General features: G+C 35.7%; 1 protein-coding gene across 2 annotated transcripts in view; it reads right to left on the bottom strand.

The window, feature by feature from the left end:
- The window catches only part of Gria4 (glutamate ionotropic receptor AMPA type subunit 4), a 403,578-nt gene that overhangs the window by 47,483 nt on the left and 338,332 nt on the right, over positions 1-17,763 (bottom strand). For both annotated transcript variants that reach the window (XM_050127542.1, XM_050127540.1), the window contains exons 11-14: positions 13,500-13,706; positions 8,991-9,361; positions 6,818-7,016; positions 336-583 (exon numbers count right to left, since the gene is read on the bottom strand). In XM_050127542.1, coding sequence (XP_049983499.1) covers positions 336-583; positions 6,818-7,016; positions 8,991-9,361; positions 13,500-13,706 — 1,025 coding nt within the window. The remainder of the gene's footprint in view (positions 1-335; positions 584-6,817; positions 7,017-8,990; positions 9,362-13,499; positions 13,707-17,763) is intronic.

Here is a 17,763-nt window from a genome sequence, read left to right as displayed (position 1 = left end):
AGCATCAATTTTGGTGGGCAAAACAACAGAAAAAGTTGATGAGATCTAGAAAGATACAATATCCATGATTTAGGCCCACTGCAAGCAACTAGTGTTCAACCATGTTGGTTTTTATATGGCCTTCAAGGATGAATGTCAACTATGATCATTTTGGAGTCAAATAAAAAAAATTGCTTTTTGCCTGACTGTTGATCAAAAGTATGAAATGGAAAAACTGAAAATAAACCAACAAACATACTATGTTTACACACAAAGTAAAATAATTCTCTCAGGGACATCAGGGAAGGTGGAATACTATAACAATGCATGATCTATTGTTATACTATTCCACCCACCTTAATGAGGAACCCTTGGGCGTTGCTACACCATAGCCTTTGGAATCCAGGTTTCCTCCCACTTTCATCGTGTCACAGGGCTTGCGCTGCTCAATGTATTCATTCATGGTGGACTCCAGGAGGAAGGCAAATTTGCCCTTGGACTTGCGGACACGAGCCACGCCCTCAGCTGTAGTCCTAGTGAACACAGACGGCTCTGCTGATCGCATGTAGGTCCACATCTTTTCATACACTGCTATTTTTGATCTCTGGAGGAAATGCAAATAAAATTAAATACAGGGAAAAAGGGAACAGCATGTTAATACTAACAAAAGCGTGGTTATGGTAAGTCTTTTGGTGTCATTCCATTATCCATTATTCAGTTTTCCTGGCAGAAACCCAATTCTTCAGAAGTTCAACTTTTCAAATTCTTTTAGAAAATCAACCAAGTGACAGACATTTATAGCAATGATTTAAAAAGCATGTACCACGTGTCATAGTAATGATTACACTACTGTTTCACTGGATATTGTTGTTGCTGTTGTTATTATAGGTAGAAGGTTCTGAAAAGCATTGGACATTTAAAACCACACATCCTATCATATTGTTGATGAGGCTGAGAAAGATCAGGTCAGACCTGATTGCTGCTTCTGTGAAACTCTTCTCAATTCTTCATTTGAGTTGTACTAGAGACATTTTTATTTATATGTATAATTTTTTCAAGACTCGAAAATTTGGTTCATACCAAGTCAGCCCTTGAACATTAAGGAGACAGAGGAAAAGTGCTGGCGTTTACAAACTGAGTACCCACTGAACAATATCCAAGCTCTAGATGACTCACCCAGCTTGAGACTGAATTTGACAACATCAACAATTAGGACAACACACTGGGCTTTAAAGAGAATAAAGAGAAGTGATTTCTGTTTTCAAACTTTATTTCGTGTCAGTCTCTTCTTGTGTCTCTTGCCAAGATGCTTATTTATTTTTAAAAGTTACTTTGTCTACCTTTATTACCCTCACTACTTAGTTTACTTAAGCTTTTTGAATTTTAAACTGAAATTTAATTATTAATGTGTGTTTGTGTGTGTGTGTGTGTGCGTGTGTGTGTGTGCGTGTGTGTGTGTGTAGGGTGGGGTGCCAGCCTGCATGTGTGGGGGTCGAAAGACAGCTTTAGAGAATCAGTTATCTCCTTTCATGGGTTCTAGATCTCAAACCCAGTTTTGAAGCTGTTGCAAGTGAGCACTTTCAGTTACTGAGAGGTACCAACAGCTCCCCAAATACATTTCTATGTGAAAAAGAGCCACATGAACTCAGAAGTTTCCAAAAGACACTTCTGGTAAGATAGAAAAGTGCCAGCAAGCATTCATGTTTGATAGCTTCCTACCACAGACCAATGCTCATCACTGCATTTGTTCTATGACAAAGAATGTGAGAAATGGACAATCTAGAAGGGATTTTGAAAAGTTTTGATGCTACTCACACTTGAAAAAACATCCCATAGTATAGAAGTTGTGGTGAGTCTGTGTGTGTGTGCATGTCCACTCTTACATGTCTATATGGGTGTGCATGCATGAACATGTGCGTGAGGTCAGAGGTCAACTTTGGGTATCTTTCCTCAGGTTCCATCCACCCTGTTTTTTGAGGCAGTGTTTCTCATTGACCCGACAGGATAGATAGGCTGGTCAGTCTGTCCTGAGGACCTGCCTGTCCTGCCTTTCTGGTGTTGGGATTATAAGCCTACAACACTATATTCAACTTTTTAAGTGAGTTCTGGGTATCAAACTCAGGTCTGTATACTTGCACGGCCAACACTTTGCCAACTGATCTGTTTTATAGCTCCATTTTGAAAAAAAAATATTAAGAATACAAGAAAAGTACTAATTACATGGCAGCTTTCCAGTTATTGCTAATAACTGTTGTCAAATAAGACAACAAAAGGAAAGAGTAGCATGGAGAAAAATTAAGATTAAAAAATTTTAGGACATTCACAGATTTTTGAATGTTTACTTTTTTCATTGCATGTATGTTTGTTTATGGTGTACATGTAAGTGTATGCATATTATCATATATGTGGGAAAATGTGTGTGCATGCATGTACACACAAGTGCACATGCATGTGGCCATCTGAAATTGATAGTGGGATGATTCCAATATCAATTGATTGCTCTACTTTATTCATTGAGGCATGGTGTCTCAGTCAAACCCAGAATCTGTTTAGCTAGTTTGTTCTGGGGAATCTGCTATCTCCATCTTCCAAATGTCTGGAGTTTTAGGTTGGCAGATTACTATTTAGGTAAGTTGTGGGGACTCTAATCACTGAGAGATTCACCTAGCTCTGAAAATCCACTTCTATACCACTAATATGAGGAAAATTACTGCTGCATCAATTCTCTTTAAAATTAAGGAATAAAAGATGAATCCACACAGTGTTTGTGATGACTTTAGGAGGCCTAAGCAGAAGTTCTGAAGGGCAGACCACTCATTGGAATGCTGGGCTTATCTCGTCACTCTGGCAAGGTTTAGAAATACTGAGTCTGACTGAAAGTGCACTGATTTGGACAAGATCACACAATAGGCAAACTGTAAAGAGAGTCAAAAAGCATAAAACCAGAAATAACAGCCCTGGGGGCTGCAAGCATGTTTGTTAATGGGTGAAGTCAAGCAAATATTTACAAATTTGATGAGATGGGCTAAAATCAGGGACATTCTACAGACCCAGAAAGCTAATAAGCACATGTTTATGGACATTTTGCATTTCAAAATCTTTTAACTGTGCGTCTAATTAAAATCAGGCATGGGAAGTAGATATGCTCAAGGTAATAAGTATAGATCATGTAAAAGTCAGTTTATAAGAATTAGAAATAGCAGATCTGTTCATTTCATCATTATTGTGCAACAATTTTCAAGATTAATATATTAGTTCAAACAATGCTTAGAATTTTAATAAAGCTATTCTCATTCCTTACACACAAAGTATTGTACATACCTGCTTTTAATAGAAAATGTATATCATGCATTCTCATGGACATTTAGTTACTTTCTATCTGTTAGTGGTATAGGAATCAAGGCCTGTGTTTTGGGGACGTCTCATCTGTATCTTAGTTGATAATATTCTAAACCCCGAGCTCACTTATTCTTCCAGCTTACTGACGACAGAAACAAGATTCAGTTTGGGTTGCCGTGAAAATCAGTATCTGAGTTAGGTGTGTAATATAGAATGCTTGAGTGGCGTGGCTGTCATGAGTGACATGTACAGTGCTTTAGAAAGTATAAGCTTAACAAGATGTGCAGAACCCCAAGTATAGGGACTTTCATAAGGGGAGAAGCCAAGGCAAGTGCATATGTAATTTCCCCCCAAGAATGGCCTACATTGTTTTTGCAGTGGGAAAAAGCAATGCCTTCTTGTGTAGTGCTGCCTGTAGGTCACTTGCTGCCTGAGATGGCTGAGTGGAGCTGACAGATGTGCCATTATGGTATACTAAAAAAAAAAAAAAAAAAAGCATTTTGGACAAGTATAAAAATACCCTTTCAAATTCTGTTTCTCTGCTTATCAGACCAATGGTTTATATAAACCAGGTCACCATGAATGGAAGTGGCAGGAAGGAGGCAAATAGGGTACAAAATAATGTTGTTTTTATCAGAAGACCCAAATGTACACATTCTTGAAAGAGTTTTGCCTAAGAAAATTACTTTGTTGTCCCAGTTCTGTTTGGAATGTTCTGTAAAAATATATACCTAAACTTACAAAAATATTCCCATTTTAAAACTGAAATTGGGCAAGAGAGAAAGAATTAGAGGCTTGATTGGGGTTGAGCTTGTATGAGAAGACTTAAACGATGGAGGCAGCTTTCATTGCTTACACGTGTTTTAATTGATACAACCTCTTATCTATCTCACCAGTTTTCAGAATTTGAACAGGAAAAAATAAAATTTTTAATAAGACTAAGAGGTCAATATTTGCACTGTGTTGGCCTCTAAAGAGCTTTCCAGTGAGCTATCATTTGTTTTTCCCAGGTATCAACACGATATGTCTTTTCTCTTTCATTACTCAAGGCAATGTGGTGAACCTGCCAATTCTATCATTTAATGGACACCATTCATCACTTCTCTGTAGAAGGGAAGTGACAGCATTCTATTCAGATACAGGAAGGCTTCCAGGACATGTCAGTAAATGTTACCATCTCTTCAGTAAATTAAGAGAAGGCTTGACTGAGTAACTTTATCCAGACAATATTAATAACGTCTACTGTCATAACAGTTACTTAGTCATTCAGAAAAATTCACAAATATTTTCAGATCATTTGAAATTTTAATCAATATTTGTGGCTAATACTCAACACTAAGCACAATACTCATTGGTTTGTTTCATCAAGTTTTGAGTGATTTGGTGTTAATTTAGATTTATATAAATATTTGTAATACTATATAATCAAAATAAAAATGAAAATTTCTTCTTTAAAAGGTATCTAATTGAAAGTCAAGTAAATTTAAAGCCAGTTCACAGAGCATAAATTTGGTTTTGTTTATTTTTAAGCTACTGAGAAAAATGACATATGTCACTCTCTCAGACGCTGTTGAAAAGTCCAGAAGATAAGCTATCATTGCTTTCAAATAAAAAAGCTTAAAAAATAGTAAAATATTTCTCACATTCTGAATAATTGGTATTATTTAGAATAATATCAACTAATTGATATTAAATAAAACATATATTCATTATCATCTACTTCAATATCTATGAAATGCCACTTTGGCCACCTTTTAATATTTTGGCCCCCAATTCAGAAAATAAGCTGGTAGTATCTGTGAGTGTACATTGCTCAGTAGGTTTTGTATACCTAAGAAGAAGCAAATTAGAAGGGAACTGAAAGAAAAGAAGGGATATTTGGAGTAGAAAGGACCCATAAGAAGGGAACATGGGGGACATGAAGAGGACCGTAGGTGACAGGGAAGCATTGAGAAAAACAAAGCATAATAGCATATCTGAACAAGATTCCAGAACTAAACTAGTTAATTTGTTAACTTCAAAACGACACAAAACAAAATGAAACAAACAAAAAACTAGCCAGGTAGTGACGGCCCACGTCTTTAATCCCAGTACTCAGGAGGCAGGCGGATCTCTGTGAGTTTGAGGCCAGCCTGGTCTAGAGAGCTAGTTCTAGGATAGCTAGGGCTGTTACACAGAGAAATACTGTCTCAAAAAATTAAAAATGGTTAAAAGCAATTTAACTACAATGTAACAACTGAAAAAATAACAGAACAGACTAAGACAAACACCCTTCATTAGTAATAAAAAGTCAAAGGAACTTTATTCACACAACACACAGTTATACTAACTTGAAACATTTTACTGTCAAACAAAAGCCACCAAATCTAAATTCCATACAACTGTATAGATGTCTCCAGAACCATTTTTTAGGGAGGTACCTTTCTTGCCAATAGCATTTTGTAAGAAAGCGAAGCTTTTGCTTTGAAAACCATAGCTATGGAATAGATTACATAGTGATTTGGCTCATAAAAGAGTCTGCACTGAGATCCTAAGCAATAGAGGAGAGGGTGTTTGAGCTGACCTTACTCTGTAGTCAGACTGATGATTATCTTAAATATCACCATAGAACCTTCATTCAACAACAGATGGCAACAGAAACAATGACCCACACTGGAGCACTGGACTGAACTCCCAAGATAGAGTTTAAGAGTGGAGGGAGTGAGAGTATTAGCAAGGAATTTAAGACCATGAGGGGGTCATCCACTGAGACAGTTTGCTTGAGCTAATGGTAGCTCACCAACTCCAACTGGACTGGGAGCATGGGAACAACCAAGCTTCCCCTGAAGGGGGTTGACATCTGGGGCAGACTGAGGGGCCACTGAGAGTCACACTGGGATGTGTCTCTACTTGCATACACCAGCTACATGGGACCCTATTCTCTTTGGATGTAAACCTTGCTCAACCTAGGCGTAGTAGGTAGGGCCTTGGACTTTCCACAGGGCACGGCTCATGTCACTCCCTTAAAGCTGGAGGGGTGGAGGGAGGGTCTGTGGAGGGAGAGGAAGGGAACTGGGAGGAGGGGAGGGAGTAGGAATTTGGATTGGCATTTTTTTAAAGTAATTACAAAAAGAAAAAAAAAAAGAAAAAGCAGAGTCTGCACTGAGGTCTTGAGTGTCAAATACAAAAGTTAAATGTAGTCTTTCTTTTAAAAAGAAAGGTTTGCTTTCCATTTTTCTATTCTTGACCTCAGATAGATAGAGTTCTAATCTTTTTTGAAGTAAAATGATCAGAGTGCTAGTAACACTGGGATGTTGGGTAAGCCATGTGACTTTGGTTACCTTTTTACTATTGTTATTTCTCAGAGAGGTTTTTTCTTGCAGTGTGCATCAGTTTCAGTAAGTTAAGATTATGATTATAAAACCTAGAAAAAGCCATGAAGAGTAAACTCAGCTGTTGTCATTGTGCGTTCCAATCCACACTACTGTTATAAGTGTTGTAAACATTGCCTGTGACTTACTCGGAAGAATTCTTTTGTTGATCCCGAATCTAGGGTTCCGTATGCAATTTCTGTTTGTTTGGCCAGGTCTTCTGCACTTTCTATGGGGGAGACCATCCTCTCCACCGTCAGGAAAGCAGCCAGATTGGCAGTGTAAGATGATATAATGATGAGTGTGAAGAACCACCAGACGCCTCCAACAATTCGACCTGACAGGGATCTAAACATGGATAAAATTATACAGTTTTTACCTTTCTAAGTCACAGGAAAAATAAAGAAATGTCACCAATTCTCAACCATATTTAAAAGTTACAATTTCAAATATTGTGCTATTTTCTGCTAGTCTACTTAAGAACGTGGCTTATATTGATGCACAATGGCATACTTCACATCATTGCTAAAATTAAGTGCCACTGAAGGCATGGCAAAATGAATTTGTTTTTTTTTTTATTGGCAGAAATGTGGAACTGTCCTCTCTGGCAGAGAGCAAAGGGAATATTGCTTAATGTCGTCTGTACCCTCTCTGATAGTTCATCATCTTTGAAGTAGGATGCAGCCATTGATAAACGACAATATGGTATTCTGGTTTTATTGGCAGTGTTTTACTCTCTTCATGTTGCAGACAATGAGAGATTAGATTTTAAACTAACAGAGTTTAGATTTTCTGCCCAATGGTAGACACCTTCCAGAGAGGATGCCATGTAGGTCAAGATGAGGCTGGACTAAGTGAGATGAGAAGATTTGGCCTCAAGAGACCTTACTTTGAGATGAGGAGTTGTCCTAAAAGTATATTTTATGCTGTGTAGGAGGATGTAATTAACAGAAGAAAAGTTAAGATAAAATAAATTTTAAAAATACAGGGAATATTGTTCATAATTAATTTTACTAATTTTTACCATCAAAACATGGTCTCTCTCATTATATAGTCCAGGCTGGCTTGAAACTCACTATGTGCCCCATAGCTTTCTTATATGTGGAGCAATTCTGCCTCAGCCTCCTGAGTGTTGTAGGTAAATCACCACATCTGCCAAGTAGCTTTAAAATATAGAGTTAAATTTTTAAAAATTGCATTGTATTTATCTATTTGTGTGTTGGCATGTGCATGTATGCACTATGTTATACATAAAGAAGTCAGGGGGGAGTTATTTTCTTCTACCAGGTAGAGCCTAGGAATTGAATTCAGATCTCTGGGTTTAGTCTGAATCAACTCCCTAGTCATAAACACTTCTTGTTTTATGTAAAGCAAAACTTGGAATTTTTTTGTGGTTCTTCTACCCCCCTGCCCTCTTTGCTAATTTTAATCAGGTCATTTGTGATTTAAAATATGGAACCTGTTAGTTTTAACTTAGTATAGTCTTAACCTTCAGTTCAAAAAACTTGGTTTGCTCTGATCCTTTGTTTTTGCCTCTTTATCCTATATTATTGAAATTTAAAGATTTTTTTGTCATTTCTTGGGTCTTAATTTCAGATGAATTGATTACAAAAAGCCTTCTTTTGGAAACACAAATATTTCTAAATATATATATATATTTTCAAATAAACAAAATTCGATATTTTCCTTCTTATTCTTTTAGTTACTCTTGTGGGAGAAACCAACCATTTTTTTATGTAGCAAGCTGGAGTTTTTGTGTTACAATTGCACAGTGGCAGGGAAGAAAGGAAATCCCGATGACCCTTGCAGAAACAGCTATTTCCATGGCTAGCTCTTCCCCCGGTGCTCAGCTTCCTTCAATGCTTCCTAAAAAACCATCCACATCTACTACAAAGCACAGCATTCATGTTTCTAGAAACTCCAGAACAGAGATTTCCCTTAAGTTATGTGAGTTAAGTTCAACAACAATTTTTGATGACAGATCACAATAACAGCCACAGCAACAGTTTTTGGATAAGAGATACCATAAAAATGGGTGTTATTCTACAGTTTAGATTTGGTTAACACCTGTAAAGCTACTCAATGAAAAGTATTACAAAATAATTTTGGGGAGTGGCAGTGGATCACATAGTTACTTCTTGTAATGCATTTATGTTTTGTGCTAGCTTAGAAGATATTAGTTATAAAATAGGATTATGAGATAATTGCTATTTTTTCTGCACTTCAGTTGGTGTTCTGTCTCAGGGAGAAGAAGACAGAGAAACTATGGAGAACATTCAGAATCTCTGAGAACTGGTGAAGAGCGTCAGTTTTGACACTAACCTGGGTGAAATGTCACATCCTTGCTGCATAAAGGCACCCAGGGAAAACCAGAGGCTGTTAAAGATGCCAAACTCATTGGGAGGCTGGTCGCTGGGACCTTCCTTTCCATCCTCGGGCTCTTCCGTGTGCCACTCATATGGGCTAAACCTACTGACTAGGAATAAGACCACACTGACACCAATGTATGCAAACACTATGCACATCCAGATCTCATAGGCCAGAGGGTCCAAGAAGGAGAACACTCCTGGTTTAGATTTCTGAGGCTTTTTGATCATGATAGAGATGCCTAAACTCATGAAAGGCTTAGAGAAATCGATGACCTCCTCACGCACCAAAGTGATTGTCAGAGGTGCAATAGCAATCTCTGCTTTCTGTGAGAGAAAAGACACAAGGAAATACACATCAGCAAATTCCATGGAGCAGTTAGCAGTAGAGTGATCAGCAAAGTTTACCAGTATTGCATTCATTTTTTAAAATAAATTTGGATGCCATCAGTAATAAATGTCAGTTATAGGTAATAAAACACGTAGTGGTTTGGTTTTATGAGATACTACTTAATACATAAATTGACAAAGGTTGAGACAGAATCCCACTATGCAGTTTATGTTGGCCTTGGATTCCTGATCCTCAGCTTTCCCAAGTGTTTGGGTTACATACTGTGCCCACCTGCAAAAATATTGTCAAGGGTATTGCCTGATCAGTGTTTGTCTCATAAAAAAAAAAAAATCCCTGTTCTTTTGACAACATATTCCAGCTCAGCTCACACACAAAAATCTGGAAGCTGCCATTTGCTTCCTGTGATAAACATTCTTTGATTTTCTCTTTCTGATATTCTTTTAAAACAAGATAGTATCTTTAATTCTCAGATATCAAAGTCACAAGACCCCTTTTCATTGTTTGGTGACCCTGAGTTATTTTTTTTCTGTGTCTCTAAAATGGGATAGCGTTTTTGCCTGTTTACCTACTAAACCCTTAATTAGACATAGCGAACATGTGCTGATGTAGTCTTTATGTGATGCAGATTAAATTACCTTAAATGACATTTTCCTGCTGCTTATCTGGACAGAACTAAGACTGAGTGAGTTTTCCACACTGTGGTAGCTCTTAGACTTGAGTCTGGAAAACATCTTCAATAGAATTTTATAAATTGTGCCATAAAAATTAAACTCTGGTTTAAACAAAAAATTAAAATAGTTTTATTTACTTTAAAGGAAAATAGTTCTCATCAAAATAAGAGTGGGCATATTTAGACACAATCTTCTCCAGAGGCTATCATTTTTTACAAGATTTGTTAATTTTGATAGATGTGTATGTGTTTGTATGTGTTCATGTGGACAGGTTCCCTCAGAGGTCAGAATAGGGAGCTAGACTTACAGATGGCTATGAGCTGTCCAACAATGGTGCTAGGAGCTGATCTCTGGTTCTTTACTCTTTTTGCCAAAAGCAAATGCTCTTAAACACTGACCTTTTGTACTTTTAATTTTTAGATTTATTTAGAGACAACCTGTCTTAATTCACTGCTACATAGTTTGAGACTTCGGGTTTGTTATATTGATCACAGCTCAGTACAACGGGTGAGAATGTGTGTGGACATTGTGTGCCAATGCTGAGGTTGTTGTGTGTGCTTTGTTTTGTTACCTTTTACAGATTGATAAAATAGAGTGTGTGAGATGCTTCCATTGGAAGCTAGATGAGATATTTATTCTTAAACACCATTGGCGTGACAATAAGGAATCACTTCTTCACTCCTTCACTCCATCACTCATACTACAGGCAATTTTAGTGTTAAGTCATTAATAGATTGCTCTTTACTTTTTGTGATCAAGCACAAAGATGAGCAAACATATGCTGAGAGTGAGAGAGAGACAGAGAGACAGAGGGATTGATTAAGGGAGTGTCCTGAAAGTGTATGTCAGGTTCCTATACAGTTGTATGTTAGCTCTCTATGTAAATGATGCAAGGCAATCAATGTATAAAATTTATAGTAACAGTTTCCAAAGAATAAACAAAATTTCTATAGTTTCTTGTTTTACTCTCTAATAAGTTTTGTCTAGGAGAAAATGACCATGCTTTACCTCAAACCTTGCAAACTAGGCATTTGAGTATGCGTTAAGAAAAAGAAGAAAAGAAAGGAAGGAAGGAAGGAAGGAAGGAAGGAAGGAAGGAAGGAAGGGAGAAAGAAGCAAGGAAAGAAGGAAGGAAGGAAGCAAGCAAGCAAGCAAGTAAGAAAAAGTGAAGAATCAAGCACAGACTATAGAAACAACAGTAAAAAGTAGTCAGGGGAACCTATAAGAGACATGAAGACATTTCCTTTGGGACAACGTGGACAAATCAAGACATTGGTGTCTTCAAATCGCTCTGAAGAAACAGTGTGTTGTTACTAAGAGCCTTACGGCATCTCTTTGCTGTCATTGAGAATTATGTAATTTCAGGACTTTCTATTGCTCTGACATGGGTGTTGTTTATGATCTCTTGCACCATTTGTTTTTTTTTTATTATTTATGCAATTTCTCCCAAATAAAATATAGTCACAACACTTATTTATGCAGAGATGAGAGAAGACATGTAACAGATATCCCAGAATTTTTCCAGTAGGTCAGACCATCTAAAGCTAAGTAGGGATGGAGTTAGTAATCTGAAATTTTCCAAAATCTAAAGCCTTTAAATAATTTATTTAGTGGCAAGTAGAAAATTTTATCTACATGTTTAGAATTGTGTCTTATACCTAGGATTTCCCATTATGACTATAAAGATATGCTTAAAAAGAAAAATTAAAAAAATTTACGTCTTCTGACCTAGCATATTTTGGGCCCATGGTTCTAACAATTTGGACCATGCCATTTTATGAAGTATTAGAAATTAAAGTCTTAAGAGTAGAGTGTAAGTGACTCCTTCAGAACTTAAAACCCATTATGACATGGTCATTGAAACACATGGTAAAATATATTTTGCATATTATTTTTAAATTTCATATTCCTTTCATCTGGAGTCAGTGAAACACTCTGGCAAGTCTTCCCTATGGAAGTTAAATTGGTTGCTTTATGATATGACCTATTTTCCTGTGTCTGCTGAAGTCTTAGCAACTGTACTGCACCTTGTGGGAAATGTTTCTTATGTCTAGTTTGAAAATAGGAACGAGTGCAATCCCTCCCCTCAGATCTCAGGGAACCCAGTGGTATAGAGAATAAAAAGAGTGAAAGACGCAGAGTAGATGGAGGACACTGGGGGAACAAGGCCCTCTAAGTCAACTGAGCAAAGCTTGTAAGAATCTGTAAAGACTGAAGCAGCGAGCACAGGCTCTACAGCATTCTGCATCAGGGTGTCTAGGGCTCCTTAGTGTGTCAACAAGAGGGTTTTAAATTAAAAAAGTTTTAAATAATAATAATAATAATAATAATAATAATAATAATAGAATGAGATGCAGAATTTAAAAAAACTGTTTCATTGCAGTTCTAGCCAGGAATTTGATTCCTCCTGTGACCTTTGCCTTTATCTTGAGTCTGTTTACTTTTTCCTGGTGAAGGATGGTTCTCCATGTAATTCTTCATTTCAAAAGGAGAGTGTGTGCTTTGAACGTGGAATCTATAAACTACAAAGTAGCATTTAGAATATTTCATAATTCAGTTCATACATTTATTTCTTTTATTGGTTTTATTTCTTTTATTTGGATGCACAAACTTACTGTGTACTATAGGTTTGGACTCTGAATTTGGAACATATTATAGAATTACTGTGGTTTGATTGTGACACTACAGAGGCTGCCAAAAATGAGGGACCTTGATCTTGTTCATTGAGGCAGAAATTTCCTGCTGTGTTGTGTTAGGACTGCCCTTGGCTATCTATATGTGCATTCCATGTCTACTGCATGCTGTGTTAGAGGCCTACTTTGAAAATCATTCTAGCTTTTGTGTTTTGTTATGTATGCTTGAATGAAAAGGGGGTACAGAAAAGGTACATTATCTGAAATGTACATTTACCATGGCTCAAAGAATTGTAAGAAGCACAATACTGATGAACATTTTAGACACTGGGAGACTATAACAATTAGAAATTAGTTAAAAGACACTTATGAACAATTATGAATAGCAAGGATACATACAATTAGATAAAGTAGTCACTGACTTTATACTCTTGGAAGGAATCTGCCAAGTAACCGGTTGCTGATTGATCATTGAAGTTGTCTGTGTCTACCTGTTTAATGCGTATTCATCACAGTTTCTAAAGCCAATGTCACTTTTTTTTTATTACTTTCTCTGTGCTATCTGGAGGACACTGTATTTTGGATTTTTATTTCTTTTCTTGTTCTAAATTACCAGGATGAGCTCTGTTCTTTGGAATGTGCATTTCTAATGAAATAGGGAAATGTTTGAATATGTCGAATATATTTTGAAACATTGCTATAAATTAGAAAATAAAACAGTCAATGGATGTTTAAAAATTGATACATGCCCAAGGGAAAAGAGGTTTCAGGTTTATGTAAGTAAATTCCTCATAAGTAGGTTTGCTTACCCCATACACAAGCTCTCCTACCATCCCATTCCAGATTTTAGTGTCTGCGTCCCTCGCTCCATATTTTCCATCAGGGACAATGGCAATTTTATACTTGATACCGATATGTTTTGCAATTTCAGATGCCAAATCTACACAGTAGCCTTCGTACTTGTCATTTCCTTCAAACATTTCATGATTTTTCTTGTACATAACATAGGGGGATTCCTACAATGAGAGAAGCAGAACTGTAAAGGAGAAATTACAAAACATCTGAAAAACCTTTCTGTAACTATAGTTTCAGAATTTTTTGACAAAAGAATATATTTATTATGTTTATGTGATTTTATGTGGCTTGAATTTATTAATAAGATAGATGAATATACATATACTTAGAACTGTATTAAACTGGTTTACATTGAATAATAAAATTAAAATTTAAAACTGTTTCTTGATTGATTGTCATGTACCTAGTACTATGACTTTTAAAAAATAAATAAATCCATTAGGGTTTCTCTATGTAACCTTGGCTGTTCTGGAACTTACTCTGCAGACCAGGCTGGCCTTGAGCTCATAAAGATCTGCCTGCATCTGCCTCCAGTGCTGGGATTAAAGGAACATGCCACCACTGCCCACCTTACTTTAGCAATTTTCTAGGGTAGAGTATTTAATCATTTTTAGCCTTGAAACTGATATTTCCAAAATATTTCATGAAATTGGAAATTACAAAGTGACCACTATAGTGTATTAAAAACCTAGTCAAGGTCTCGTAACTTCATATTCTGTACCTTTTCTTTTTCAGAAAACCATTTCAAGTAGGTTAAATAAGATGCTTTTCTCAGAGAAGGCATTTGCTACAGTTCTTCAATTGAAAAAGAGTAAAGGCACATGTCTCTAGTTACTTGTGTTAAATGCACTTTGCTCCTGCTGTCCCATATTTTGACTTTAAATAAGAAATGTGCTTCATGAATTGTAAGTTTACTATGAAATATGTCTTTAGGGGAAGCTGTTTTCCTCTGTGTCAGAGAATGGGAGGAAAAAAATATTGAAAACATTATCATCATATGCAATAGTTTCTTGGTGTTTGATAGTTGCTAAATTGTTTTCTTTGAGCACACACACACACACACACTCACACACAAATAACAGCAGTTTAAGGCTTTAATTTTAGAGATGGTTTAGTCATCCTATTGCGAATGATCTATTGGCACCTATCCATAAACAGAAAGATGGGTTTGATAGGTTTGTAGTACACAGTATGGAGGGAACTCCTGGTCATACCTCAGTGTTTCATTTTCAGAAAAGTAGTAATGACATTGGCTACAACATTGCTGATATAATGTACGTTCATCTTATGAAAATCATACTCTAACCTTAATTTAGGGTTGCTCTAAGTGTTTTTTTACTTTTATCCAGAAAAAATTATCTGTTAAAGAATTGGAATTTGCATTTGAAGCTCTACAGAAGAAAGCAGCTTGATCTATATAGTATCCAATAGGTCCACACAAATTCTGACTTTATTATAATTACCTTGCAAGCATAAATACCAATTTAAAAACTTAAGAAAATGAGGAAATTTCAGAAAATTGTATTTTCTCATGGAGATACTTCCTGTGATTTTGCAGTGGGAAACTATGTGACATGTCTTTATACTATTTCTTAAATTATATCTCTGCTTGTCATGACTGTGTGACCCAGATTCTTGGCATTGGATGGATATACAAGACTAAATGAGGTAAGAAGTAAAATTTGCCATTAATAAAATTAAGGTAAACGTTTGTCCCTTCTTTAATGAAGATTGTCTATTATTCTTTAGAAAGAATATATGAAAAAGTATATATAACTTAGAAAGAGTATGTATGAAAGCTCAACATGTTTTTCAAACTATGAATGTGATCATGCAAATTTGTGAGTAGCTGCAAAGGGATGACTTTCTAAACTATACAGTTTTAGGAGTTTTGTGAACAAATTCTTTTCATCTTTTTAGAAAGACTTAATTAACCTATGGAAGATTATATGGAAAACAGCATAGCCACACATATAAAATAACGTGTAAAATATGAGAGCTATATCTGAACAGTTAGGATATCCAGTAGAGTGAGCTATGCTAGTCCTCTCATTTGAAACAAAGACTGAAGGCCAAGTTTAAAGGGTCTTGAATACTTGAACATTTAGAAATTTTACTCCACAATTAAGCATCCTACTTCATTAATTTTGTATGAATTATTTTAGCTTGCCCTTAATCTAATCAATTCTTCTAACATGGTGAATAGTTTAGTTAACAAAAAACGTTAAGTTCATTATTTAATCAAGCATTTATTAAACATCTGCTTTGTGCCAGGCAATTTACAGGAAGGTAGAGCTAGTAACAAAAAATGATTTCTCCTTCATTTCCTTGTGATCAAAATGATTGTAAATTCTTTGTGATAAGAGTAAAGGAAACTAGTGGTGGGAACAGCAGATTTATTGTAAAAAAGAGTAATTTCTCTTCCTGACTTTGAGCTTTCTTTGTGCTAGGTGCAATGCTGAGTTCTTGAGCTATATACTTTGATTTATATTTTGCATTGCATCTTGAAGTTAGCATCTTATCAAGTGGGCAGAAAACTTGAGAGTCATGGAAGGTAAGTGAATATTCAATTTTATTTGGTTAATAGGTGACAGAAATGGGAGTCAGGTTTTTAATTTTGAAACATCTGGAAACTCTTGGAGTTGTTACATCAAGAGACTTGCAATTAACTGGAATTTCATATGATTTAACAAGAGAGGGAACAAAATTAAAGAAATGTATTTCAGTACAATCAGGCAATGTAATTTTTATGATATTTTGAGTAAAGAAAAATAGAGGAAAACATTTTCATTTGAAGTAACTGCCCTGTCCTCGATCATCTTCTGACTGAATAGGAATAGTTTGACTACAAAGTTGTGTTGGATTATATTGATTCAGACCTTCAAAACGAAAGTAAATGGTCAATAAACAGGCTATCTGTTGGTGGCAGGCACAGTTATGTTCTTCCTTGAATGGATTTATTTCCTAGACAGTTCTGTAGCTGAGGAGGTTCTGAGTTTATATAAAAAGGACTCCCCTACCCCAAGTCTGCAGATTTTTTTTAACCACAATAGTTATACTTCTCCTATTTGTAAGGTTTAGATTTGGTTTCCTGGGGTTATTTGTTTACAGTTGGTATTTGTCTGCAGAAAATGGCATCTCTATGTCCCCAGTCTCATGAATATTATGGGTTTTACCTCATTTTTAGTCAGTAAGAATTAACAATAGAAATTTATATAATTTCAAATTGTTTCCTATTTAGATTAGTTTTTTTTGTAGTCAGTATGTTTGACATAGTTGTGTTTAAGTAGAATAAATTCATCTTGAAAATGAAAATCCAGTATAGACATACAACAGTTGCAAGGAAAAATAAATTTCAACAGCATAAAAATAATAATAGCACATTTTATTTTGTATTGAGAGTTGTAATCATGAATTATGTTTCATATTTATTTTTTTCTCTAATATAAATTTCATTGTGCAGAAGTCACTTCTGTCGTATTTCCAGAGTCTAACCCTGTTCCTGGAACATAACAGACGTTCAGTAAGTATTCTGAATGTATAACTGGATTTCTCAATCAATTTTATTTAGCAATAACATATATCACAACAGTAAATCAGCATATAAACACAGCATACACAGGGAAGACAAAGTGAGTTCAGTAACACCACACCCATTTAGACAGTAATTCTCTGCTCTTCAGAGCTCATTCTCAGCTTCCTCAGTATCTAGATCTCTGTTTCAGACTTATTGCAACCTTTAGCCAACCCCATCCATATTGAGTTTTTCAATAGAATATGGGAGGGGGGGTATTGCATGCACTTATCTAATCAGCTAGAGGTAATCATACTTCTTTTTAAGTAAGTGAGCTGAGGTGATTGTCCTAGATCCTAAGCTAATGCTTTAAAGAGAACCAAATTCAATGAACACTTTAAGGGAGGTTGCGGTGGGGTTGTCTGTTTTGTTTTGGTATTATGGAATAGTCATGGAACTGAAAATATCAGGGGAATGATTTAAATGAAGATGACAGTTATATAAAAGACAGATACTACTCCTATACACTACTTTTATAACAAAAATATTGTTATCATCACTATCAAGCAAACAGAATTTTACATATATATATGAAGTATATATTTTATTTTCGGTCACATTTTTACTTAGCTTTTGATATCATGCTTCCTGAAGACTAGCCATGCTTGGAAAATCAATTATGTAATTTGACACTAGAAATTATA

Source organism: Alexandromys fortis, unplaced genomic scaffold, assembly GCF_014885135.2.
Source record: "Alexandromys fortis isolate MF-2015 unplaced genomic scaffold, M_Fortis_MF-2015_v1.1 scaffold_255, whole genome shotgun sequence".
Classification (NCBI taxonomy): Eukaryota; Metazoa; Chordata; class Mammalia; order Rodentia; family Cricetidae; genus Alexandromys; species Alexandromys fortis.
The sequence above is the reverse complement of the archived record's forward strand: the minus strand, read 5'-3'. Positions and strand labels throughout refer to the sequence as shown.